General features: G+C 42.5%; 2 protein-coding genes across 3 annotated transcripts in view; one reads left to right on the plus strand and one right to left on the minus strand.

Annotated features, from left to right (window-relative positions):
- Positions 1–6,001, plus strand: part of LOC108786261 (acyl-CoA dehydrogenase family member 11-like) — a 52,121-nt gene extending 46,120 nt beyond the window's left edge. The window contains exon 16 of the mRNA XM_018555510.1: positions 5,987–6,001. The gene's annotated coding sequence lies outside the window, so the exon portion shown is untranslated. The remainder of the gene's footprint in view (positions 1–5,986) is intronic.
- MTMR3 (myotubularin related protein 3) overlaps positions 2,236–25,947 on the minus strand; it is a 68,823-nt gene continuing 45,111 nt past the window's right edge. The window contains exons 10-20 of one of the 2 annotated variants that reach the window (XM_018555508.1): positions 25,585–25,793; positions 25,347–25,478; positions 23,961–24,072; positions 20,220–20,415; positions 18,735–18,920; positions 16,352–16,522; positions 15,087–15,232; positions 12,954–14,244; positions 12,200–12,310; positions 10,847–10,935; positions 2,236–2,596 (exon numbers count right to left, since the gene is read on the minus strand). In XM_018555508.1, coding sequence (XP_018411010.1) covers positions 2,440–2,596; positions 10,847–10,935; positions 12,200–12,310; positions 12,954–14,244; positions 15,087–15,232; positions 16,352–16,522; positions 18,735–18,920; positions 20,220–20,415; positions 23,961–24,072; positions 25,347–25,478; positions 25,585–25,793 — 2,800 coding nt within the window. In that variant the 3' untranslated portion in view covers positions 2,236–2,439. Of the gene's footprint in view, positions 2,597–10,846; positions 10,936–12,156; positions 12,311–12,953; positions 14,245–15,086; positions 15,233–16,351; positions 16,523–18,734; positions 18,921–20,219; positions 20,416–23,960; positions 24,073–25,346; positions 25,479–25,584; positions 25,794–25,947 lie in introns of both variants that reach the window. The other variant, XM_018555509.1, reaches the window with a different exon arrangement.

Raw genomic sequence — 25,947 nt, forward strand, 5'->3', positions numbered from 1 at the left:
CTAGGGTCCTGCTGCACTGCAGTAGAGAAAAACAACATTATCTTACTGCCCCACTCATTAGTTCATTAGCCCTCCCATCCCCTGCAGGTGCCTCCCAGGGCACATTACCATATGGGTCTGCTAATTAAGTGCCCCCAAGGGGGGGGGGGGGAAGGAAAAAAATAAATATTTGTACAAAAATAATGAAGTGCAAAATAAAATGTCCTTAATACATCCTCTAAATGGTTTTGAGCCTCATCAAATACTTTTATCATGGCATCATTTCCACAGTACTAAAGAAAAAAAAAAATTGAGGAAAACATTTTAGGCTCTACACTGGGTAATGTACAATTGTATTGATTGTAACCCATGGTGTGCTCAAGTACTAGGTGAAGGGGTAGAAAAAAACAAAGAATTTGATTAAGGGTTACTATAGAAGTGGTCTATGATGAAATAACCTATTCTTATCATCCTGCGGAGCCTATTTTTAAAAGGTGTTTAAACCTTCTTGCAGCATAACGCTGAGTCTCTGCAGGGTAGCACAATAACTGGGAAGGGGGTTAGAGGATCAACAGCTTATTATTAAAACTCCCACTTGGGGTAATACTCTTAGCTGCTAGCTTACAAGAGGAGCTGAAAACAAAATAGTATTTAAAATGGGAAGGCCCGTAGAATGACTCCAAGGCAAGAAGGCTTCCTGCCAGCCTCCTATATCACATGCAGTTGGTTGCAGCTGTTGGATGAACAAATGTAAACACACAGGCTAAAGGTGGCCATACACTTTACAACCATCGCAAGACCCTAGTCTTGCGATGGTTGTAAAGTAATTAAAAAAACGTTAGATCTGCCTATCTTGGACAGGCAGATCGTACTCTCGATCATTGCAAGCCCAGCCCCCTGAGGGGCGGGCTTCAGATGACCGCAATGCTGAACGGGCAGTGTGCGTACACCGGCCCGTTCGGCATTTGTCTCCCGAGCACCGTTCAAACCAGCCGAAAATCATACGATTTTCGGCTGGTTTTCTAGCATGCTCCTTAGACAAAAGACGTGCGACCGTACAGTAGAAACGGTTGCACGTCTCCGTTCACACTGCACGATTCTCGTACGATCGCGGGATTTCCCGCGATTCTCGTACGAGAATCGAGCAGTGTATGGGCACCTTTAGGTTGAACCCATGTTTGAAGCAGTGTGTGCTAGGTCGTGAATGCAGAGGTATTGTTTAAGAAGGCTGCAAGAAAGTAGACAGCAAGTTTGGGGGAATTGTATTTGTCATACAATGTCTACAGTACATACAGAGAAGCCTTTTTGCTGCTATTCAGAGCTTTTTAAAACAAGGGTTCTTAACCATACACCACAAGCTGGGATGGAGGTAGGCTAGCTCCGCTAGAGATGAAATATACTTTAATACAGATGGAAAGTAAACCTTTCCTAAGAGACTAATTGGGATGTCCTTCTGAAAATGCCAGTTGCATGGCTGTTATTTTGAACCACTAACTTCAATAGTTTGGATCACTGACCTGGAGCAAGTTTGCATATCAGAAGAATCACAGTAAAGTCAGAAGTCTTTACTTGAATACCATGTTCTGGGTTGATGAATGAAAATATTGAAGTCAAAGGGTCAGAATCACAGCTAGGCAAATAGCATTTCCATTATGAGAAGTCTGCAATGGCAGTCTCCATATTTAAAAGGTTTCCTTTAAAGGCTCTTGCACTCAATTAATGGAGTTCAGACATATGGCTACTTTCCCTAGGTTGGTCAGAGTATAATAGTGAAAGCAGCTCAGCTGTGACTACAGAAGTGGTTTATTGATCCCTACAAAGAAAACGCCAGCACACAAACTATTGGAGAACGGAGATGACCATGCTTTAAAAGCAACAGGCATCTACTGCCCAGCTAGTATTTACTTTAAACATTTGTGTGCCGTCAGCGTTTTCTTCATATGATACAAACCCTAAGTGTAGTGCTTTATTCACTAGATGAACAACATTCAGAGACTCGACCACAGGTGAAATGGCCAAAGTTTGGGATTCCCTGCCCTCTGTTCTAAGGAAGTCCACATTTTTAAGGAACAAAAAAACTTGCTTCACACCTAAAGTGTCATTCCCCTTCCATACATCTACATGTATTCCATAAGGTGGAGTAAAGGTGCATACACCTATGAAAAAGAGTGCATTGCACTGATAGATTTACATGCTCAGTCTTTCAAATAATAATAAAAAAAAAGCAATGTTCTGATCTCCTGGAGTGTCCTAGCTAAACTGGTAAGCAAAGGATGTTTCTCCATTAAGTCAAAACACTGCTCATATATAAACAGAAATAAAAGTATGCAGAGCAGAGTAGATATACAGGGCAGTCAATAGAAACAGGGAGCTTGTTGTCCATATCCCAATCTTCAGCTTCCTCTTGCAGCAGATTCATACAAGGCTGGCCTAACTCATTCTTTGTGGAAGGATGATTGCCTAGTTCGAAGCAGCTGTGATGGGGTTTTCCAGTTCCAGGCTGGAGTGAAGATTGCTGTAACATGACTTGCACACCCGACTCGGCTCAAAGAGCTGCTGACTTGGAACGGGGACTTTCTGATTGCAACAGCTGGAGCAGAAAACGTTGCCACAGTTCCTTTAGAGAAAAAGACAGAAAACACAGGTTATGTAAAGTATTAGGTAACCTGATTTAACCCAATAAAGTGATACAAAGAAACCCTAAACCCATAAACTGAACATACCCCCAAATACAGCCATAACCAAACCACTAAACTCCAGAACCAGGATGGTCTGTATTGTTACAGGCCCATCAGACTCAATCCTGCAATGGAAATTATACAGTATTGTTTGAATGAGACAAAGATAAAGACCATATGTATGGAATAGTTCTGAGCAATGCAGGTACCAGTCCATCTTTAAAAACAAAAAGCAAGTTTCTTGTTATCCGTTGCCCCTTGCATTAAGAATGGATACTAGTTATTTAGCAATATTACATGGAGAATACAACAGATCATAACAAGCTGATAACATGCAAGAGGGTTCAAATCACATGCATCGAGCTTCCACACACACAAGACACAACAGAAGGACTGTGTTACTGGAAATCCCTAATATTATTATGAATTGCTATGCAAAGAATCCTTAAACCCCTACTTTATGCAAAATATGAACCTCCTCCCACCCCATCCTCTTACCTCTCTCTAACCCATCCTACCTCTCTCTAACGAATCTTGCAAATTTATTAGGTTTTGCTTACCAAGTGACACAAGTTATACTCACCTAAGACTGCCTTCAGGTCTGTCGCTGACACCATTTCTGGTTGCAGGGTACCCATGTGTCCACACCAGACTGTTCCCTACAGCCCCCTCACCCTGACTTCACTCATCTTTTGGATCCTGAAAGGACTCAGCTGCTGGACAGCTAATAAGAAGTGTCAACATCACAAAGGCAGTGATGTGAACACTTCCTATTGGCTGCCCCCTCCTTTGATAGTGCGGAGAGCCAAACGCTGGTCCAGGCCCAGCTGTAGGAAGGTGAGGATTCATCCCACAAAGAAACTTCTAGGTTAGAGGCCCTGGAACTCACACATGAAAAGTATGCCTTTAATTTCTGGTGATTGACCCTACAGGAAGTGGCCTTCCTAGCTTTAAGCTTTGTAGGAATCATAGATCAGAAATGCCCATCTGTCAAAACCTGGGCTTAAACAGCCACGCCGGTAAAGCCTGTGAACTTAAACAGAATGGAAAATATGATCCTGATGATCTGGAAGAACCCATGGAGCATTTGCCAGTCGTCTTACTAGGATGGTCTGCCACATCCACCTGGGTCTGTCTGGAGCAATACTGGAATGCCCGCTATCTCAAACCTGCAAAGAACATGAGGGACAAGTTTCAAGGGAGAAAAAAGGCACAGATCAGGGTGCACTGATCCTACTGAGCCAAGGTGTCATTGAACCTGGAGGCCAGGAGGTCCATATCTGGTGTCTGCCACCTGTGACACAGGTCCTGAAACACTTGGGTGTAAGGACCACTCCCCTGGGTCCAGGTGCTGCTGGCTGAGAAAGTCTGCCTGCCAATTCTTTATGACTTAAATGTACACAACACACAAGGCTGGAATGTTCTGCCCAGGACAGGACCATTCTACCTGTCTTGCAGTGGTGAGACTTCTGGCTCCTTGCTGATGACTCATGTCTGTCACTGACATGTCATTCTCCAACTGAATCCTGATGGCATGACCTTACCAGTATAATGGTCCAATGCTGCTGAGACAGCCAAATTCCCTAAAGTTTCAGGATGTTGCCAAGAAGACGAGGCTCCTTCAACCAGCAAGTCCCCTGCACAACTTGGTTGACTTCTTCCAAGACCGACACGTTGGCATGCATTCAGAGGATCTCCCAATAGACGTGAAGGAAAGACAACCTGGTCCTGGGTGCCAAGCAAACTGATCTGTCCAGAAACTCAAAATTACTTGCTCCAAGACAATAGAGTGTTGCCTTGTTAAGTATTGGAGTGAAACTGGGCAAACAGAACTGCCTCAAAAGGAGGCTACCATCACACCTATGACTCTATGTAAAATTGGAGGATCAGATGACTCCTGGACTGGAGAGCTTAAACCTAAGATCGGAGAGTCTGAAGTTTCTCTTGTGGAAGAAATACTAGACACAGATACTCCAAACAAGAAGTCCGTTTTAGCAATGATTACAGAGGAGGGGGCATGGAGCGAAACCCCAGCTTGTATCCCTCGGATATCACCTCCTGCACGCATGATTCATGCTGTCCAAGCATCCAACAAGGTTAAGCAAGGTCCCTCCACTCTGTAAAGTAGGGGTGCACCTTAATGCTGAAGTAGGCTTGCCTGAGGATTTGGCAACCCATGAACCCCAGATCTTGCAGGTGGACTGGTAGCCACACATAAGAGGTTTTGAAATTTAGGTTACAGGAGTAAAGGAACAAAAAAGCACTCACCTCATAGTTCTCCTTTAAAGCACACCTGTCAGTACAATAGGGTTATGGAAACTTACAGGGCTACTCACAAAAGGGTGAAGAGTTTGGGGAAGGCAGGAGAAGTGAACCATCTAGGACAACATAGCTCATGTGGAAAAATTCTCCAATTCAGCTCACTTTCCAGTTCAGCTATGTTGTCCTAGATGGTTCACTTCTCCTGCCTTCTCCAAACTCTTCACCCATTTGTGAATAACCCTGTAAGTCCAGCTATCCTTCTCATGGACACTCATGTGTCCAACAGGCCAGAAGCTTGACCCACTTGTAGCAGGTTTCCTGTCCTATCTCATGCAATCTGTCAAAATCAGCATATAAGAGCTCAGTGGGAATTGGGGCTCCCAAGGAAATAAAAAATAAAAAAACGAAAACTCCACGACTTTCAAAGTTATGTGTGGTGCCCGCTTTTAAAACCGCAAGCCTGTTTAATATTGTTATCTTAATCACGCATTAACATTTTAAACATGCATAAATCTACTACCTGTAAGAATTCTATCCACCCCAAGACATTTTCTAAAGCTTTAACTCCCCCCACCCCCTTCTCCTGCTCGGGAGGTAAGGTAGCCTGAAAATGTTTCGACTAAATTTAAAGTGACACTAAACTCAGGAGGTAAAGCTTAAAAATACATTCAAGTACCCCAACTATTAACAAAAATGTATCTTATTTGTGTATCACTCGGCTGTAGATCCTCAAATCATCTCTGATTGGTGCTGACACTGTCCTTCCTTCTGGGGGGTGGCTACTTTTGTTCTCCGTGGTCCCTGTGTGTGCCTTGTTAAGTAGGTAAAACACACTTATCCCAGTATTACTCTTGAAGCACAAGCTTAATTCTCACCATAGCAACTCCTTCCAATACAATGACAAGATATTTTGTATAGCTAGGAACACTGCAAAGAATGTCAACGCCAAATTCTTTTTAAGAAATCCCTGCAACAAATATTAGAAATGCTTCTTTCATGTTCAGCATATGGCTTCACATTACGTGCTTTCTTAAAGCCTGTGATAAATGAGATTCCTTTTGTACAAGTGCTTTTAATGAACAGCTGTATCATCTCGAATAAAACAAGTTATCAGCATATTGTAAACGTATGTCAAATAGTAGCTGGAGAATGTATTTGCTCCATCTCTGCTGTCTTATGACATGTTGCCTTTAATACAAACATGTGAACTGACTTTCAACTTTACAACAGAAAATCTTGCATGTTACAGTGATGAAGCAGAATGCCTTTTACAATACAGCAACATCCACTGAAACCTCTAGATGGCAGTGCAAAATGCAGACTATTAGGCAGCAGCATACATGCAACTAAGTTACTAGAGCTTAAAGGAGAACTATGGGGTTAGGGCTTTTCCCCATAGTTCTCCTTAGGGTAACGGGAGGGCACAAACTAGCGTCCTCCCGTCACCCTAAGCTCAGTATATAAGCTCAGTATACCGATAGTGGCAGCTGTGCAGGGGGGGGGGCTTGGGGGAGCGCTGTGGGGACCCACTAGAAAACGAGGAACGGAACATTTTTAATTTTTAAAAAAAACAAAAAAAGGAGGTATGGGCCTCCTCTTTATTATTATTTTTTTTTTAAATGAAGCTTTACTATCACTTTAGATCTTAAAACTGCATTCAAGTACCCCAACTATTAACAAAAATGTATCTTTATTTGTGTATCACTCGGCTATAGATCCTCAAATCATCTCTGAATTGGTGGTGACACTGTCCTTCCTTCTGCCCCATGTATAGGAGAGTGTGTGCACCGTGCTCCTTTCAGAGTGTTTTTTTAGGACACAAGCAAAAAAGAGCTTCTTCTTTAGTCTAAAGAAAACTGGCTTAGCAGTAAATAAGGTACAAGTATTGTCATATGCAGTCTGCTACAGCAACCACTAATTCTTCCCTATGGCAACCATTTAACCCTTTCGCTGCCAAGCCCTCCGGAACATTTTTCAAATCAGCTGGCCAAGCCATTTTTGAATTTTCTGCAATTTTTTCACCATTCTGCTGTCTACCTTTACCTAACCTAGCTACTAACACAGTCAAGTTAAATAAACGTCAAACATCTCAATATGAGACTAGGGGTGGGCATTTCTACATGCATGGAAGTTGAATGTAGGCACTTTACATGATGCAAGTTGTTTTGAGTTTTAAAGTGGACTTTTATAACCTCATCACTCAAACAGTGTGAGACATGTCAGTTGTAAACTACAGTGGGGCAAAAAAGTATTTAGTCAGCCATCAATTGTGCAAGATGTAAGTGGCGGGCGTAAGCAGCGTGCGTGAGCGGCGAGCGGGAAATTTGAATTTTAGCCGACAAATCGACGATGGAAAACGTTGGCAACGTTTTCCATCGTCGATTTTAATCAACTTAATCGAATAATTGTTGCAGCTCTAGTATCAATGGCACCTGTTTGAACTTGTAGTCAGTATAAAAGACACCTGTCCACAACCTCAAACAGTCACACTCCAAACTCCACTGTGGTGAAGACCAAAGAGTTGTCGAAGGACACCAGAAACAAAATTGTAGACCTGCACCAGGCTGGGAAGACTGAATCTGCAATAGGCAAGCAGCTTGGTGTGGGAGAACTTGCACAATTGGTGGCTGACTAAATATTTTTTTGCCCCACTGTATATCGCACCTACAATAGTTATTTTGTATGTCTATTTGCGTAAGTCTACTTTGTCACTGCACTGTCCAAAGTAAGCTGTCAGAGGGAGGGTTCTGCTACAATGAACGGCCGCATCTATGGTCCTGGATAGAGCAATTAGAATTTGCCATCATCCTTCAGGTTGACAGATTTTCTTCAGTCATCATTCTTCTCTAGTGTATCTGCCTCAAAGTGCGAACAGACTATAAGCAGAGAGCAGCGGAACAGCTCCAGGAGTTTGCTAAGCCCACCCCCTTCATGTCAAACCCAGTAAGCTCTGCCGCCCCTCGGTGGCCTTGTGGGAAATCCGGGCCTGAGTACTCCCCATACGTGGAGCAGAATGCAAACTGCCACTTTCACCATGGGGAAAGCAGGGGGCTCATCCCTGACAATGAGATAGATGAGGTGAAGGTGGACATTGGAATACTACAGCCAGACATGCAGTTCTTGTGTGAAAGGGGGATTGTAAAAAAGGCATCCTCTAAAGGAGGAGACTTGCTTTTCCATTTCAATGACCACCAGGGTGCCTGAAAAGAAAATCGAATTTTGTCATTATAAGGCCGACAATCTTGAAAATCGTCTGCGGAGAAACACCATTAGGATAACTGAATGCACTGAAGGCTAGTCTCTTTGCAATTTTGTAGCGAAGTGGTTCCACAGCATGTTCCTGATGATCAATTCTCTGCAGTGTTTGCTGTAGTAAGGGCCCAAAGGGTCCCTGCAAAACTCCCCCTGCAGGTGCACCACCAAGGCCTCTGCTAGCTAAGTTATTAGACTTTAAGGACAGAGATCTTGTCTTCCAAACAGGATGGCAGAAGGGATCCATTCAGTATAAAAATGTTAATGTATCTATTTTCCCGGATTTTTCCATGCAGCTGTAGAAGCAGACTGTCATTTGTTGAGATCAAGCATAAGTGCTGAAATAAAGGAAATGCGTGGCATCATCTGGAAAGGCTTTGTGTGATAGATGTGCGATAGATGATGGCACCATACAATTTATCCCCACCAGAACAGGCAATTGACTGGTTGCACACTGCTCATAAAGTGGCCTGGTCTCCTAAATATGGTGGATGTTTGTCTGGATAATACACTCTTACAGCTATGAAGTACTGTATACTGTTGCTCCCACCCTCTTGAACCGAAGGAGACTTAATATCTTTTGGGGAGACGTGTGATTATACTTTGTTATAAAACAGGACTGTCAGAGGTCACTTGAAGGGACAATAATAAATCCCAGATGGTAACAAATCATTTATTGTTTGAACCCCATGCAACACTTTAAACAGAACACTTTAGAGTGCTCATACTAAGTGCTTTGTAGCAGAACTGTAATCCCAAGCGCTAAGAGACTTTATTCCTTGGCCAAATGCTTGGCTGCCGCTCTCGGTGACAGCACATTATTAAAACACTGGGACTCAAGTGGTTAATGTTATATCCACATTCGGCTTTGCCATCTTTCTTCACACACAGCATAGCGAAGGTGAAGTCAGGGTATCAATCACAGCTGGCATGTAAAAAGACAACTTTGCCATTCCTGCCACAGTCATGGGTCAAGAGTGGTTCGAGATAAAGATTAGGTGTTGACTTTTGACAAATTCAAAATCCGCATATCAGTAACACTATTCAGGCTGCACATTTTGAGGAAAGGAAGACTGCTTTTAAAGCAGTTGAAGGAGCAGACTATGAAGATAATATTCGGTTTACATGCTTGGGGAATATAAAGAGTCACTTTATTACATTCTATAGGACAACTGAGAAGAGAACTGTAGATTTTGGCAACCATTTTTAAGTAGAAATGATTAACTGTGCCTTGGTAGCCTAGCATTTGTATGTCTTTATACATTGGCTACTATGGTATGCCTTTAAAATGTATTGTTCAAGAAATAAGAAAATCAAAAGCATGTGCCAGCTACAAATGTTAGCAAAGGCATGTCTTGTAGAGATGCACTTAGACTAAGTAGCATGAGCCATGCTATGTTTTTATATAATACATACTAGTCCATAACCTTTGATTTTATCTGAATCTGCGTTGCTCATTTGTACCACTAGAGGAAGTACTTTTCTCTGGACCTTTCCATATGGCTAACTGGAAATGGTTACAACATGCACTACAACCTGTACAATTATTCTACATTGTGGTCACATGCTAAACACCACCACCTACAGTCTAAAACTAAATCTTCCCTTTAACTACTCAAGATAAAGCTATTGTTTCAAGAACACTTCATTTTACAAAATCATATGGCAGCATCTATTTCCCCCAAGGCAGTGGATCCCAACCAGAAATTCTAAAGTAAGCTTGCCATGAGAGGATTGCAGGTCTACTTGACTTAGTGTTACAGTAAACCTCTGGATTCCTTACTTTTCAGTTTTTATATTCATCATTCTACTGACCACCATTCTGGTCACCACTAGTCAACCTGTGGACAGATCTTTACAGTGGCACTGGCAGTGGACAGGAAGAAGGGCACCAAGTATTGGACACTGGAAGGTGCCTGTTGGTTGTGCAGCAGGGGTGAGGGTTCGGTGGGGTTGTTTTAGTACTTGTGTTGCCACTGGATTGTTTGAGCAGTTGCACTGGAATGAGGAGAATAGTGTCTACTGTACAGTGGAAGGAAAGGAGGTTGGGTATTGTTTAAGAACAAGTGTGCTTTAACCTTTGGAATATACAATCGACGCATAACAACCATCAAGACCTATTCAATCATTTCATCATGAATGGAACATTTTGATTCCCATACAACGCACATTATAAGCAGAAGTTATTTAGAAGTGTTTGATACACACAGTATTTGTCTGCTGTACATTGGAATGACCATATAAAGCCTATTCCTAGATTCCTCTTAGTTTTCGATTATAACACTTTGAAGGCTTCTACCTCTAGCAAGACTAAGATTAGTTGTGGCTCCTATTAAGCGTTTTCAGGTTGCATGCACCTTTGGCCCTGGCAGTCCACTAGTTATATAAAGCCCACAGGGTGCTGTGACTGTGAAAGAAGCAGGGTCGGAAGGGTCAGGCTCTGTTAGTTTACGTGATTGCAATCAGACAAACCGACCTCAACAAAAGCTCACCACGTTTCAGCCACGGAGTCTGTATTCCTGCAAGGAGTGAAACATGGCTGAGATGGAGGAATATGTACCGGTATTGTATCATATAGTGGAGACAGCAAATGCTCAAAGATCTCATTAAACTAAAAAAGAAAGCTATGTCGGTAGGATGAGGAAACTGAGATTTTTTTTAAATTCACATCTTACCTACAATGGTGTTTCCGACTTGCCAACCAAAACTTGCTCTCACAGTTATAACAGTTTGCTGCCAGATGATCTGGTAGCCATCTTGTCACCTATCATGAGAGAACAAAACAAAAGCATAGGCTATTAAAAGAGCAGTGTCGCCAAACTAAGATTTCAGGCAATCACTCACAACTTACTAAATGTGAATTTCCAACTATGCAGCGCCAACTGGAGAATGAGCTAACTAAATTCTTCAGTTGGCGCTGCATAGTTGGAAATTCATATGATTTGACCTAGGTGTCTTTATTGCTGCAGCCTTCAGTTAATTTAGATTATTCACTACACACAGAACACTTGTTTCACATATCCAGCGCAGGATTAATAAACACATAACTTACTAAATGTGCTGGCGATTCCTTCAATCAAATCCCTGCACATTCACAGCCATCCAACTTGCCATAGACATTATGAGGGGTCTAATTCAACTGCATTATGGTGAAAGAAGCCGGAGAGCTACAATCCCTGTCCGTAAGTGTGAGAGTGTGTGCAGGCAGAGGGGGCATTTGTTAAAAGGACATCAATAGGCCACTCAATTATTGGAAGTGTTCTTCCTATATTTATGGTATTTGTACTGTATGGGTAAACCTACAAGAAACACGAGAGAACTACCTTAATCTATAAATAGGTGATACCACATGTCTTCAAAAGATTTAATGGTCAGATATACTAACTACAAGTGGAAAAGGGTAGCATGGAGTAATTAGGATATTGAGTACATAAATCATATGGAAAAGGCATTTTCTTCTGTGTTGCTACTTAGCGGATGTATGATGCAACTGAAAACCTTTACAGGACCCATCTTTCCTGCAGCTTTATTTCCCCACATACTTGTATGGATTTGACAATGTAAGCAGAGAGATGTAGGGACCCTGAAGCACTGCGCCCACAATATTTGCTCAAATATCAGATACACCTCTGTAAAGTAAAACACACCCAGCAAATTTAAACCTAAAATGTAATTAAAAAATGCAGTAACAGATGTGATAGGCAGACTCACGGACCAACAAGGAAACTCAGGAGGCAAAATTAAACTCAACTTTTAAAAGGGGTAGACAACATTCACATATACACAGTACCTTATATCTCTGCACCCACTCATTAGTTAGACATGAAGGGAGCCTCTCCTTATGCATTTTACCATCAGATGCTTAGTTTGAATTGCCCAGGTTTATAAGTTTACAAAGCTGGCTTGCTCGAATAAGACCTGCTTTCATTTTATGTTCATACTGCGAAAGACTAAAGTGAGGGGAACCCAAATTTGCAAATGGCACCCATGTAATGCTTTGTGATGGTGAAGATGACAGGGAGGCTTACTTCTTTGTCCCTCTTGTCTACCTGCTCCCAGCTGGTCTCAGAGAAGTGTTCTGTGCTGCAGCCTGACAAACAGCTAGGGTCCCGATTGCATTCAGAGTCAGGAATTGAGGCCTGCAAAGAGTAAGATCACATATGAATTTCAACAGCTTAAAAAAAAACTTACAATAAAAGTTGCTACTGTCATTTCAAAATGCACACATAAGAATGCTTGGAAATGAAAGCATATCAGTTAGGTCATGTGTAGACAGGTTAGTTTTTCCCTCTGTTAAACACAATACTTCTATTTTGCAGATAATTTGGCCTCTCTGTACAGTACTTTTCACATGTTATAGACATGATCCTTATGAATGCAATGAGATAAAAAGTAGTACACCAGGCGCACCTATGCACAGCAACACATCAGCTGACGTGCTGACCGTTCTCTACTAGCACAGCCTAGCAGAAGCTAACCACAGGAAGAATACAGCATCTTAACAACACTGCAAAAATCATTGGGCTTCATTTCCTATGCGTCTAAAAGAACTGTCCGTGTTGGCCACAGAGTTTGCTTTGTTAGGATTGGTCCAAGACCAGAAGGGAAGTCAGCTTTTCATAGTACGATTACTCCTAAATCTATAGTGTATACATCACAGTGCTAAGAGAAATTAGTTGTTTGTGATAAATTACATAACTCGTACACTCCCTATAATTGTTACAGTAACACCAAACTTTCATGCTATGACTTCCAAATCTAAATCAGCTCATCAGGACTTACCACCTCATCTGTATATTCCCCATTGAAACGCAGAGAGCTGTTATGTAAACGGTTTTCAAGCCGACAGCGTAGCTCCTGTACTTGTTTCTTCAAAGTCTCCACTTCCTGTTGGTGGCCACTCTCCATTTGTCTCAGTCTTTGCTGGATAGCATCCACATACAATGGCATCCCATCATCATCCAAGTGATTGCGGGTTGGCTGCTCTGGGGTGCTCCCTATGCGATGCCTCCCACAACTGTGCAAAGGACACTTGTGTGGGGTGTTTCTGAGGTGGATTTGGGGGTTATTTGAGCAAGAATTCTGACGTGACAATGTCTGCTTCCCCCGACGATTGTCCACACTAAGACATGGTCCATCAAGGATAGGAGGTGAGGATTGGTCCCTATTACATACAGTCTGTGCATTGCATTCAGAAGGGGAAAAGGCACTCTGGATAAGGGGAAAAGGAGAACGCGTCCTTTCATTTTGACTTTGCAGCCCATACAAGCCCATCAAAACGATGCCCTCTCCAGATACCTGTTCTGGTTTCTGTGAAAGTTCATTTGCTGCAGTCACATGATCCAGTTTGCAGGACCATGGAGGTGAAAGATCATCTGTTAAAGTTTCTGTGGAGCCATCAAGTATGAGGTGTGATGGCAAATTGTTAGGGGAACCATCTGTGGGACTGCTTTGGAGTTCACCATTTGACCCGTTTTCATCACATTTCTCATTTTCCTCTGGATCAGAGGAAGATTCCTCAGCAGTCTGACTCTGTGTTTTTTCAGCTTCACATACCTGATTAGCACATATCACTTTCACAGACTGCACGAACTTCAGAACGTCAGTTCCATGCTCCGGGTGGTCAATTTCCACACATAGCCGCCCTGGTATGAGACTATCGCACTCTTCTTCCCCATCCATGTCACCCTTTTCTGTGTCACCATTCAAGTATGGGCCCCCCTTCTCTGGCTGTTCCTGTATTTTTTCTGAAGTGTCTGTATGCCCACCTACTTCACCATTTACCAATTTTCCTGCCTCTTCCCCCCCTCCTTCTTCCTTGCTGGCTTCCTGTAGAATGTTTTCCATTTGCCCTTCCCCAACGCCAGCCGCTACGGAGAACTGTGCCCCCAGAGGGAGTCTCTCTCCTTCTTGCCCTTCTTCTGCAGGGTTTGCCAAGCCATTTAACTCCAGAGAACGTCGATGCTCCTGCCACTTCTCATTTAGACTAGGGTCACTGCTTCGCCTGTTTACACATGGTACAGCTAGGTCACAGGCCGTTGGAAGGTCATCATATGATCTGGTCTTTGGTAACCTAAAATGACAACATGAGAGCCATTTTAAAATGCACACGTAAAATTGGACAATAGCAGATTCCTAAGCAGCATTCTAGAAATGGCTAACTTGCATGTGCCACAATGAGATACAGGACTAGGTGAACATGAAAAAAAAAATCATTGCAAATCATTCAGAAAATGTTATGGTAGTTAGACGTGTAACTGGAAAAACCCCCAAAAATTAACAGTTGGCTTCAATTTATTGGCAGTTTGGATTAAAGCTCATTTTGATCAGAGCTGCCCTTCTCCAGAGAATTTCATACAAAACCAGTATTTAGGGCAAAGCAACAGGCCCTTTTGATAGCCCACCTCCTCTGCTACTGATACTTACCCTACCCTGTATGCCTGTGTTTTTCTGCCATAGCCCTGCGTAAGATATGCCATGTATAATTCAGTGGTGGCCTGGGTCAAAGCTTATATAGCGCTGCGGTCCTTCCTCCACGTGACAGGTGTCGAACCTGGTGATTGGCCACTCAGGTGCAGAGCAATGCATAATGGGATTAAGGGAAGAGGATAACATGCTGCCCCGTACCTGGAAGTACTGGGTATACCGCAGGGACCTGGTTGTTAAAAGGAGGAAAATGGGAATGCAGGGAAGGTAAAAATGTTTAACAAAGGAGTCGTGCTATTTGATAAACCTGTTACCAGGCAGTAACATCTGACAGGTTTGCTTTAACTTCTTGAATACACGCATTGAACAAAAATGTAGTTACCAGAATACATACATACACACACACAGGGCAAACATATAAAGACCGAAAAACACAGGTAGTAAACAGGCAATTCGAGGAGAAGACCTACATATATTTTTTCACCATACCTGCCATGTGGTGGCTCCTCTGTGGAAGAACCAGGGGTAGGGTATGGGATGCAGGATTCTTCACTAGGCGTGGATGGAGATGAGCCAGGAAGGTAAACTGCACTCCATAGCATCAGATTGCGGACGTGGCACACAGGATACAGCACCTATAGAAAAGGGAGGTAAAATGATATGACTGGAAAAGACTGGACCAATTAGGAGTATCACATGAGAGCTTCTACTGACTGCTCTTACATGACCAAACACCTGAATATCAGGGTGCACAACCTTCAGCTAGATCGATAACCATATATGCACAAACACAAAATCTTTAAGATCTGGACACAGAAACAGAAATATTCCACATTGCTCACAGTACAAGAGAAACTTTAATATGATAAATGGACTCTTATTTCATTTCATTTACAAAGCACTGAAACATTTCCATATTAGGGCTGCAACCAATGATTATTTTCATAATCTATTAGTTGGCTGATTATTCTTAATCAGATTTTAAAAAATAACCGAATTAAATAACATCCTTAATTTAAAACAAAATACAGAAATGCAGTGTTACAAAGTTTACTTCAGAATAAAAACATTTTTGCAATCGCGCTGCACTGGAACGCTTGGCATCGTGGTACCATGCGTTCCAGTGCAGTCGATCACACTGTGGGTGGGAGGCGCATTTGGAGTTCCATTGAAAAGAATGGCAGCACAACGCACCTCATGCAGCAGAATTTGTCAGGCCAAAGCCGAAAAATACTTTTTTCCCACCTTTTATATATTTTTTTCAATAATTGTATTGCATGCACATGAATAGGTCCAGCCAGGGAATGACAGCTGCTTGTGGCAAGATTCCATAGATGGCAGCTGAATGTAAATACAGCAGGTAGTGAGCTGATGCAATAGCCAATAGCAGCCTGGCTATTGCACCTGCCCACTGCTTGCTGTGCCTTCCTCCCAGCATTTGGGAGAGAGCTAGGGGATCCAACCAACTAAGCGATAATGAGAATAGTTGACAACTATTCTCATTATCGCTTAGTTGGTTGCATACCATATTCCTATCTTTACGTGTTTGCTTTTAGTGAAATGAGCCAAAATAGCATCACTGTGTATGAATATATCTCTGCACAAAGCAAAAAGTCCTCAAAAAGGTTACAAGACAAAGAGACCTTATATAATGCAGCAAATGTAAACATAGGAGATTTGTGGCAATGGGAAGGTGAAGGTGGGATAAGTAGAATGACAGCAGAAAAGCAACTGTACAAGAAAATCCAACTTACTGTTTCGGACTGAGAGGAATAAAGCAAATTCTTGAAAACACGGTTACCAGCTCGCAGTAATGACCAAACCGAACAAGTGCGCTCTTGTATATGTTTCTCACTTCTCTCCTTGCCGTTATTACACAGGAAGGTCCCAAACAGACAAGAGTACGTGTGCTGAACCAATTTCACCTGAGCACAACAAAGGCTTGATCAAGTCACTACGCAACAAATGTACGATACAAAAGAAACCGTGTAAAATATGCAAAACCTGAATGGCTAACAACAATCCCAGACTCCCAGAGGCAGCCTTTGTTTTCTAGACTTACCTTTGGAAACATCACAGATTTTAAAAGGTAATCAAAGCAAATAAAAGCTTAAAGTCAACCTGTCCAAGAAAAGGTTTACCTAAAAGAAAAGCGTACATACTCACCTTTCCTGCACCTTCCTGCTCCTAAATGGCACTACATTACTGAGAAGTCCACAAGGGAACAGACACTTGTCTATTTTTAGAGTCCCCGTGCTGGCTGCCTCAAACTTTGAGAATATCTAGATCTATCTTCAACTGCAATTTTCCTCACCTATAACACTAAGGGTCATATCACTTTCTCCAAACATTTACTGGTGGCGAGATAAATCACCGACGTTTAAAACACATGCACCTGAAGAATTCACCTGTAGTGATGTCACATATAGAGTCACTGCTTTATAAATATACCTCAACATGTATGTTTCTCGTATAAAGTATGGCAAAATAATTTGCGCTACGCTAGAATATTTTACACATGGAAAACACCATTAAAAAAAAAAAAATGGAGAAGGGGATAAAGGACAAATATTTGATCTAAACATAATCATAATTGTCACAGTAATATTACAATGCGTTTACGATTGAAGTCTACAATCACCATTAGAAAGCTCCATTCACACAGAAGCCATTGCCAATGTTCCTAAAACACTACACATTAGAGCTGTGCCACTAATTACATCAAAGTGGGTTTGAGTTTGGGGGCAGAGCGTAGCATGTAAATCCTTTAGATGAAGATCTTAAGATTACGTTTTTTGTTCATACTTCATAAACCCAAAGTCCACAACTAGCTAAACATCCATAAATGCCTGCATACTTCTTGAGTGGGATACTTCCTCAATAATCCACGTAAGTAACAATGTGAAACTGTTTTGCTTGTTTTATGGTCCTTGGATCCATAATAAAGTACCACTATAGTAGACAAGTTGTTTTTCTAATGGTAAGATGATGTTTACACAGTACTTTGTCTAAGCACTGTGGAAGGACCAGAAGGTCAACGACTGCAATTCACATGCGTTGTCTTATGATTCTTAAAGTGCACCTTGATGTAAAATCCAAGGTCCCCTTATAGTGCCCAGACCCAAAAATCACCAGCTTTTAGCAAGTTCAAAATTAACCTGTAAAGAAGAAATTAGGTTTATACTTGCCTTAACCCCAACCTTCTGCCCACTGTGTCTAGGAGAGAGTTATGTTACACTACTTCCAGCTCGATCCTAGGGAATACAGAGCAGGTGAAATCTTGTAAGACATTCTTGCAATGGACTGGAGTGTCTTCTCACAAGATTTCACCTGTTCTGCATTAACGAGGAATCTTCCCGAAAGGACGGCGACATTACACCAAGCGATGCAGAAGACGGGGGTCAGGTAAGGAAAATGTAACTTTTTTCTTTATAGGCCCATTTTGCACCTACTAATATCAAATGCTTAAATGTGCACTGCATGATGTGTGCGGCTTGTGATTTTCAGTTTGTGATTGGATTTAACTAGGTAAATATCTATATATGTCTGTATCTGTTATAAAAACACCCTTTTGCTTTTCAGATCTAGTCACAATATATCAATAAGTGAGATTAGTGAAGAACTGCAGATTAGTCCTGAGCACCACCAAAATAAAGCATTCCTGTGCAATACTTAATTTACTCCACTAAAAACAACTGTGTTTGTGCATATTTCTAACCCCCCCCCCAAAAAAAACTGATGACAGTGAAACTCTAACGCATAAACACACAGAGGGGAATTTATCAAGACTGGAGCAGACACAATCTGGAGCAGCTGTGCATGGCAAACAATCAGCTTATATCTTCAGTTTGTTCAGTTAAAATTTAAAAATGAAAACTGATAGGTTGCCATGAGCAGCTGCTCCAGATTTTGTCTGCTCCAGTCTTGATAAATTCCCCTCTTAGTATTTATTTCTCAATTCACAGTGCCCTGAAATACCTGCATTAGACATTGATGGATATTCATAAAACTAGCTCAGCTTGTTTCGAACATGTTTAATCCATACTTCTGTATGTAGAATGCCCCAACAATATGCAGAAAGGGGAATATACTGAAATCTATTAGCCGAGCTGTCCTCCTCCTTTTAGATGTACTCACCAGAAAAGCCTCATTGAACTCAAAAGAACAAGGAAACTGTCTTTGTAATTGGTGAACGCAGTCCAGCCACTGCAAGAAGACCGGGCAGCGCTCATTCAGGTCTTCAGAGTTTTCCCCGTGCCCGCATCGGTCAGCAAATTTGTGCCCAAAGTCTAACCACTCAGTTTCTACCAATACCTGAAAACCCTAAATGAGGAGAAAGAACACCAATGATATACTATTTAATAGGCACACATTATACAGAAAGCTAAGGGTACGTTTTAAAAAGATGGTTAAACAACTGCTCTTTTTTCCACCACACGCCACCAACATTTCCAGCTCAATTCTCCTCTGGTTGATATAAACCAATAATGGAAAGAAATGGAACAATGAAGAGTAGACAGATTACCAGAAAATATTGGCTATACTAGCAATTTAACTATGGAGAGGGGTGGGATTAGTAGAAGGCAGACAAAGAATGAGAGCTCCATTGCTGGTTTACTTGGAAGGGAACAACAAGCATCAGACAAGGTTTTCTTTTCAATTGGTGTGGCTGTTTTAGGGTGACACAGACATGAGATGGACACTTGATCAGGAAGCTTTCAGCTGGACTGGGCTTCACACATCTATGTCTATGGGTAGCCCAAGATGCTGAACCAGTAAGGATGCAATTTTAGTGTTTGTGCAGCAGCCTTTCATGTCCTTGCTGTGCATTTACGCATTTTCTCAGCCACCTCACTGAACAACTAAGGGAGGCAAGCTGCAAACAAAAGGAATGCATTTTTTCAAACTCAAATGAAATAATTCCCACAGGATGATCCTGTAAGACTTTACAAGTCTATGCCAAGGCAAATGCACTTGATTTTAGCTCAAAGAGTACTTTTTATCATTAAGTGCCCCCAATATGCCCCTACCCCAACACTCACCCACCCACCCACGTGTTAAAGCTTGTATATGCAAGTTCTTACTTAAATGGAACAAGTCTTCCAGTTCATGGTGCTAAGGCCTACAAGTGTTTGGCTCAATCATCTTAGATGCTACTGCACCCGAACAAGTGCCAAGCATAGACTAGCCTCCTGATTTCTCTGAAATCTAGGGAACAGCCACATGGGCTTATAGTCATGTAAATGTTTTAAGCTTTTCACAAAAAGGACAGAAACATGGCCCACAATTAAGCAGTTTCTAAATGGTATTTACAGAAACCACTTATTGAGGATGCACATAACACTACCCAAGTTTAAATCTACTTTAGTGCTATATTAATATTTATTTGAATATTAGAGGTATGTTCATGATAATACATGTATCACAGATGAGCACCTTCTGAATGGTCTGTGAAACACATATGATCATTAACACCCAAAAACAGACAGCCAAAAGCAGATGTCATGGGACTGATATGATGCCTCCATTTTACAAGGCAAGGGGGTGTTGGATCTATTTATTATTGTGTGACTTTTTCCCTATGATAAATAATATGATACATGGTCATTATGGAAAACACACCTCAATGGTCCTGTAGTATGGATCCAGCAGGAGCTTGGAGAGAGCTACAATTTGTGGAGTGCGGTCCCATCCATCTGAACAGTGCACAAGAACAGGACGCTGATCACGATCCAATGCATGAACGACCAGCAAGGATGCCTTGAGTAACATGGAAAGGTGCTGCAGCCATTTGGTTCCTTCCAGTGCAGATAGCCAACTGAGGATTGTAAACATATGAAGTCAGTAACTTGCAATACAACATATGGATGAAGTCTTGCTTTACTTTTATCTAAATATTGTAGTTATAGTCTTTTATAAAACAAAACTGCTAAGGTTAAACAAGTCACAACCCTAAAATAGTCCCAAATAACCCGATTGTCACACTGACAAATATATTATTCCCATATATACATTTTACACCCAACATTGCATCACTCCAAGTTGTCACAATACCAGTATTGCTCCTTGGGGGGGAGGGGGGGGTTCCCCATTATGAATTTATTTTTTTTAGAACAACATTGCTCGATTTTCACATTTTTGTGGTTACAGAAAAGACAATGAACAACAAATGCAGAGTAAAACTGACCAACGTGGCTTACAGTATCCGAAGGGTGCAGCCTACGGTTTACCGATCACACAAAGGCATACAAAAACCTCAAGCACAATACAGCATATGTGTGATTTGTATTTACACAAGAGAAGAGTTACAATTGAAAATGTATGCAATAAAAAGGACCATACTGATCTTTACAAAAAAAATGCTTAGAGACTGTAACAATGAGGGTGTTAAGGGAGACAGATCGGCTATCTATGCTGAGGACTATAATCTCCTAAAAGTCTGTTAAATACTAAAGCAGGTGTTGCCAAGATAGGGTCATTAAAAAGGAGAACTATGGGGTTAAGGCTTTTCCCACAGTTCTCTTTAGGGAGGGCACAAACGGGAGGTAACGGGAGGACACAAACTAGCATCCTCCCGTCACCCTAAGCTCAGTATACCGCGAGCTACTGCTCGCGGTATACCGAGACGCCACAGCTGAAGCGGATCCCGACAATTATGGCTGGATCCGCCCAGCTGCGTGAGTGACAGCTGGCTCTGCCTATCTAGAGGCAGAGCCAGTGTACCCGCCCCCTCCCAATCCGCCAGTCAGCACTGGAGGATCGGAGCGGGGAATCCAGCCCCTCCCCTGTCACGGCAGAGAGCTGTGACAGGATCGAGAGGTGAGCGAACACCGGTATGTGTTCGCTCACCTCCCGATCTACTGAGCCGACCTGTGGCAGTCTCATTGTCACAGGTCGGCTAGGACTATGAGGTGAGTGAAAAACACTCACCTCATAGTTCTCCTTTAAGCCATACATGCCAGGAAAACATACACTTTAGCCTATACCAGCAGGGTATTTCCACTTTTGCAGCCAAATTGGGATAACACCTATTTTAAATTTGTTACATGTTCCCATTCACATTGCATAAGGTAAAAAACATTTACAAACCGGTTCTTGCAATTTTAATAGCTTTTGTTTGAGTTAGGGTTTCCTGGCTTCTTAAGTGTTAACATTTCTGCTTACTTCTTTGTAATGTTAGGAGGGGCTGTGAAAATGAGGGGGTTAAAAAGGAACACAACACTGGCTTCTGCATTCAAATGTTATTGAAGTTAATGAGAGAAACACAATCCTCACATTTTAGTCCCAAGGCTTTCTATAAGGTCCGGTTCATACCACAAAGACTGCGTTTGGCTTCTGGAAAGCAAGCCGGCCGGCTCCCCGCGTTCAGGGGCGGGAGGGGCCCCCGCCTGCAGTGCGATAGCTGGCACCCGAATGCGTGGCACATTAGTGCCTGCGTTGCGGTCCAGTGCGATCTGCAAAAATAGTGCATGCAGCATTTTTGCAGATCGCACTGGACTGGAACGCAAGCACCAATATGCCATGGGTCCGAGTGCCAGCGATCGCACTGCGAGCAGGGGGCGTGGCTGCGGTGCCATTGACTTCAATGCATCGCCACGCCCCCTCCTGCCCCTGAAAGCAAGGAGGCAGCCGGTTTGTGTTCCAGAGCCCGAGCGCTCTGGAACGCATTCTTTGTGCTGTGAATCGGCCCCAAGGACAGATCACTTTGAAGCTTCTAAGAAAGTAAAAAGCGGTTAACATCACATTTTCAAAACTGTAACTTCCTCATAGTCTAATAAAAGACAACAAAGAGGAAGCAGAGAATCTTAGAAGAAGTGAGAGAGAAATGCATGAAAGAGAGCAGAAAAAGGGGGTGGGTTGCCTCTGTTCCCAGTCTCGGTGGACCCATGTAGATCTGCTCCCATATGCTTGCAAGCCATAGATATATGCAACAACACCTGAGGGATTAATAACCCTTTAAGCACCAAAGAGGTAAGACAGGAACAGAGTGACATTTTATAAATTGTGATCTGCGAAGGAGATCACTTGTATCTTTTGTTAAATGCGTCTCCTGCAGGCACACTAAGGCAAGCTGATATTTTGCCAGAACAATTTCCTTTTCATTGGTTCATGAAGACCTCTTACATTCCAGGAGAGGAATCCGCATTGTTACAGATTATAGGAAAGACGGGGAATAGAGAAGGTTTGCGCAAAATATATAGAAATATATAGAGGTAATCAAAGTGAACAGGGGTCCCCTAACTTAGTTAAAGTTATAAACAAGAAATGTTCCCCACATAGGGGATCCTCACCATTCATTGTTACAGATTAGTCATTAAAGTCCCAGATCTTGATCAGGAAAGGTTTCCATGTGTAGATATTGTCAGCAGTGTGGATAGAAAAATTGCCTTTTTTAGACTCATTACTCCCCTCACCATTTTCTGGCTGTGTGGGTTGTGTGGAGACCATTACTATAAAGGTCAAGGAAATTTGGGGGCAGAGAAGGTGATAAGATCACTCTAGCTTGGCTGCAGCCTCCTTACTCCTGGTAGAGCCTGAAGCGGCACCATCTTGGCCTGCCCAGAACGCAGCAGCATTGTTCTCTCTGAAGACATTGCATTACTTGTTTAAACTGTATTTCCACTTTTGTAGCCAAACTTAGACTTTATTTTTTACATGTTCCTATTCTCATAGCAAAACTTTAAAAAACTCCATGATTATAAAATAAAATAACTCTTAGTGAGGTTAACCCCAGGTGATCATTACTCCTTAAGCACCCATCTATGGCATCTTAGAAATATTCTGGTTAGTGTGACAGCTCTTATGCTATCGATAATACGAAATCACCTGCACTCCATACAGCGTGCAGACCTTGAGTAGAGGTTGGTGCTTGAAGTGACAACCCGGATGGCGCTGTGTCAGATACAGTCCATAATAGAAGTCACCAGCACTCGATGATATGTGCAAGAAGTAAAGCACTTTTTATTCAATCGTCACATGCGTCAAACAGCCAACGTTTTGGGGCCACGCAGGGTCCCTTCTTCTGGGCGATCTCACTATGTCACCCAGAAGAAGGGACCCTGCGTGGCCCCGAAAAATGTTGGCTGTTTGACGCATGTGACGATTGAATAAAAAGAGCTTTACTTCTTGAACATATCGAGTGCTGGTGACTTCTATTATGGACAGCCCTTATGCTGGGACATAAGCCATAACAACTGGCAAGCACAGAAAGGGCATGTTTTTCCCACTTTGCAGCTGCCAGTTTGGCATAAGAGAACTGAACCAAAAATGCAAGAGTATATAGCAGGAATCCAAAACTAGCTAGAAAAAGGTCAGAATAAAAAAGTATGAACACAGTGAATGACAGAAAACAGAAACAATTACTTGGCTGGATCCGGCATCTGTGTGCACAGCAGGCGTAATGATTGGAAGCTCTTGCGAATGGAGTGTATATTGGCCATCCCCATGAACACAACTTCACAGTTGGGATAATACTCTGCAAAGAAAACAGGTGATTGGACCACACAGTCAGTCACAATCCTATGCACGTATTCTGTATGACAGTCAGCAGATTATCCCTCTGGTAATTCACATAAGGGACAAGCACTACATTCAAGGGAAGATGATATTTCCCTACCAGCCCAATGGTACTTAAATGGTAACTATACATACTATTTGCTCCAACTTGCACAAAATGATCTCCATCAACTGTGGCTTTAAAGGAAACGTTTCATGAGAAAAATACGAGATCTGCAATGCGAACCTCTGTGTGAAAATGCTACTTGCCTAGCTCATGCTGATCTACTGGCTTGTGTACACTTTCAGTCACTGTGTACAAATGCCAGAGACAAATAGATAATTGGAAATTTTAAAAGGAATTTTAGCAGTGGCAGCCCCTACTTTTCTCTCCCCTCAGGTCCCCCTTAACAGCCATCATGATATTGACCTTCTCAGCATATTAGCAAAGAAAATATGAAAAAAATTAGGGGCAATATTTTCCAAAAGCTCAGATTTCCTGTCCAGTGACAACATGAAAATACCATTGCTACGCCTCCTTTTGCCTACAGTGTACCCACCATAAAGAACAATAAAGAACAATTCGGTACAGGAAATGTCACATATCCTAATTCCAGTAGAAACATAGTTAAATAAGGGGACTCTACAATTTCAAGAGTAACTTTTTTCACAAAACTAAGCACATCGACCGGACCGTTTAGCTATATACAACTACATTGTGCTACTAAATCTCTATGGGATAGAATAATATATTGACCAAGCTGCTTAACATTCCACAGCAAGCAAGGGATCTCCAGTCTAAAGGTGCCCATACACTGCTCGATTCTCGTACGAGAATCACGGGAAATCCCGCGATCGTACGAGAATCGAACAGTGTGAACGAAGACGTGCGACCGTTTCTACTGTACGGTCGCACGTCTTTTGTCTAAGGAGCATGTTAGAAAACCAGCCGGGAATCGTACGATTTTCGGCTGGTTAGAACGGTGCTCGGAAGACAAATGCCGAACGGGTCGGTGTGCGCACGCGCACACTGCCCGTTCAGCATTGCGGTCATCAGAAGCCCGCCCCTCAGGGGTGCGGGCTTGCGATGATCAAGAGTGCGATCTGCCTGTCCAAGATGGGCAGATCGTGCGTTTTTTTTATCACTTTACAACCATCGCAAGACTAAGGTCTTGCGATGGTTGTACAGTGTATGGCCACCTTTACTCTACCCCTACCTCTCTCCACCACACACACACACGTTTTCAGTCTCACCTGGGCACTCACAGCCTCCACCCTTAGCACGATTGGCCACAGCAGCAGCATAGGATCGGGCATCAAGGATCAACAGTTTTTGAGGCTGGGCAGAGTTGCTGTCAGATGAGGGTGAATTTGACATGGACGAGTCTGTAAAAGAGGAATTCTTGCCAGTTTACATATGTCTACCAAAACAGAGGCCAAATCCAGCACAAATAGAAAAAAACAACAAGTTTGATCTGCAAAGATTACTTACCAAAATCAACCTCAGAAAGCACTCCTCCATTAACATGGTTACGTGTGCATAAGCCATTGGCCATTTTGCTGGGACTGCTGCGGCTGCTGTCAGAGGCAGAGGCCCTGGCAATGGACTGAATAAGGTGTTCATCATCTGCATTCCTCCAGCCCCACCAACTAACCTCTGGCTGGCCACAGCGGGCGATAACAGCCCCATTACTCTGATGCCTGAAGAAGAAGAAGAAGAAGACAGATGTAAAAACAACCACAGCAGACAGACGGACTTCTGTTCATTTAGACTTGTGACAGTTCCCATGAGTTCTAATTTCTGATGGTGCCTTGTTATAATTGGTTATGGTGTGACTTGTTAAGGGCAGGTGTA

Source organism: Nanorana parkeri, unplaced genomic scaffold, assembly GCF_000935625.1.
Source record: "Nanorana parkeri isolate BGI_ZX_2015 unplaced genomic scaffold, ASM93562v1 scaffold199, whole genome shotgun sequence".
In the NCBI taxonomy this organism is placed as follows: Eukaryota; Metazoa; Chordata; class Amphibia; order Anura; family Dicroglossidae; genus Nanorana; species Nanorana parkeri.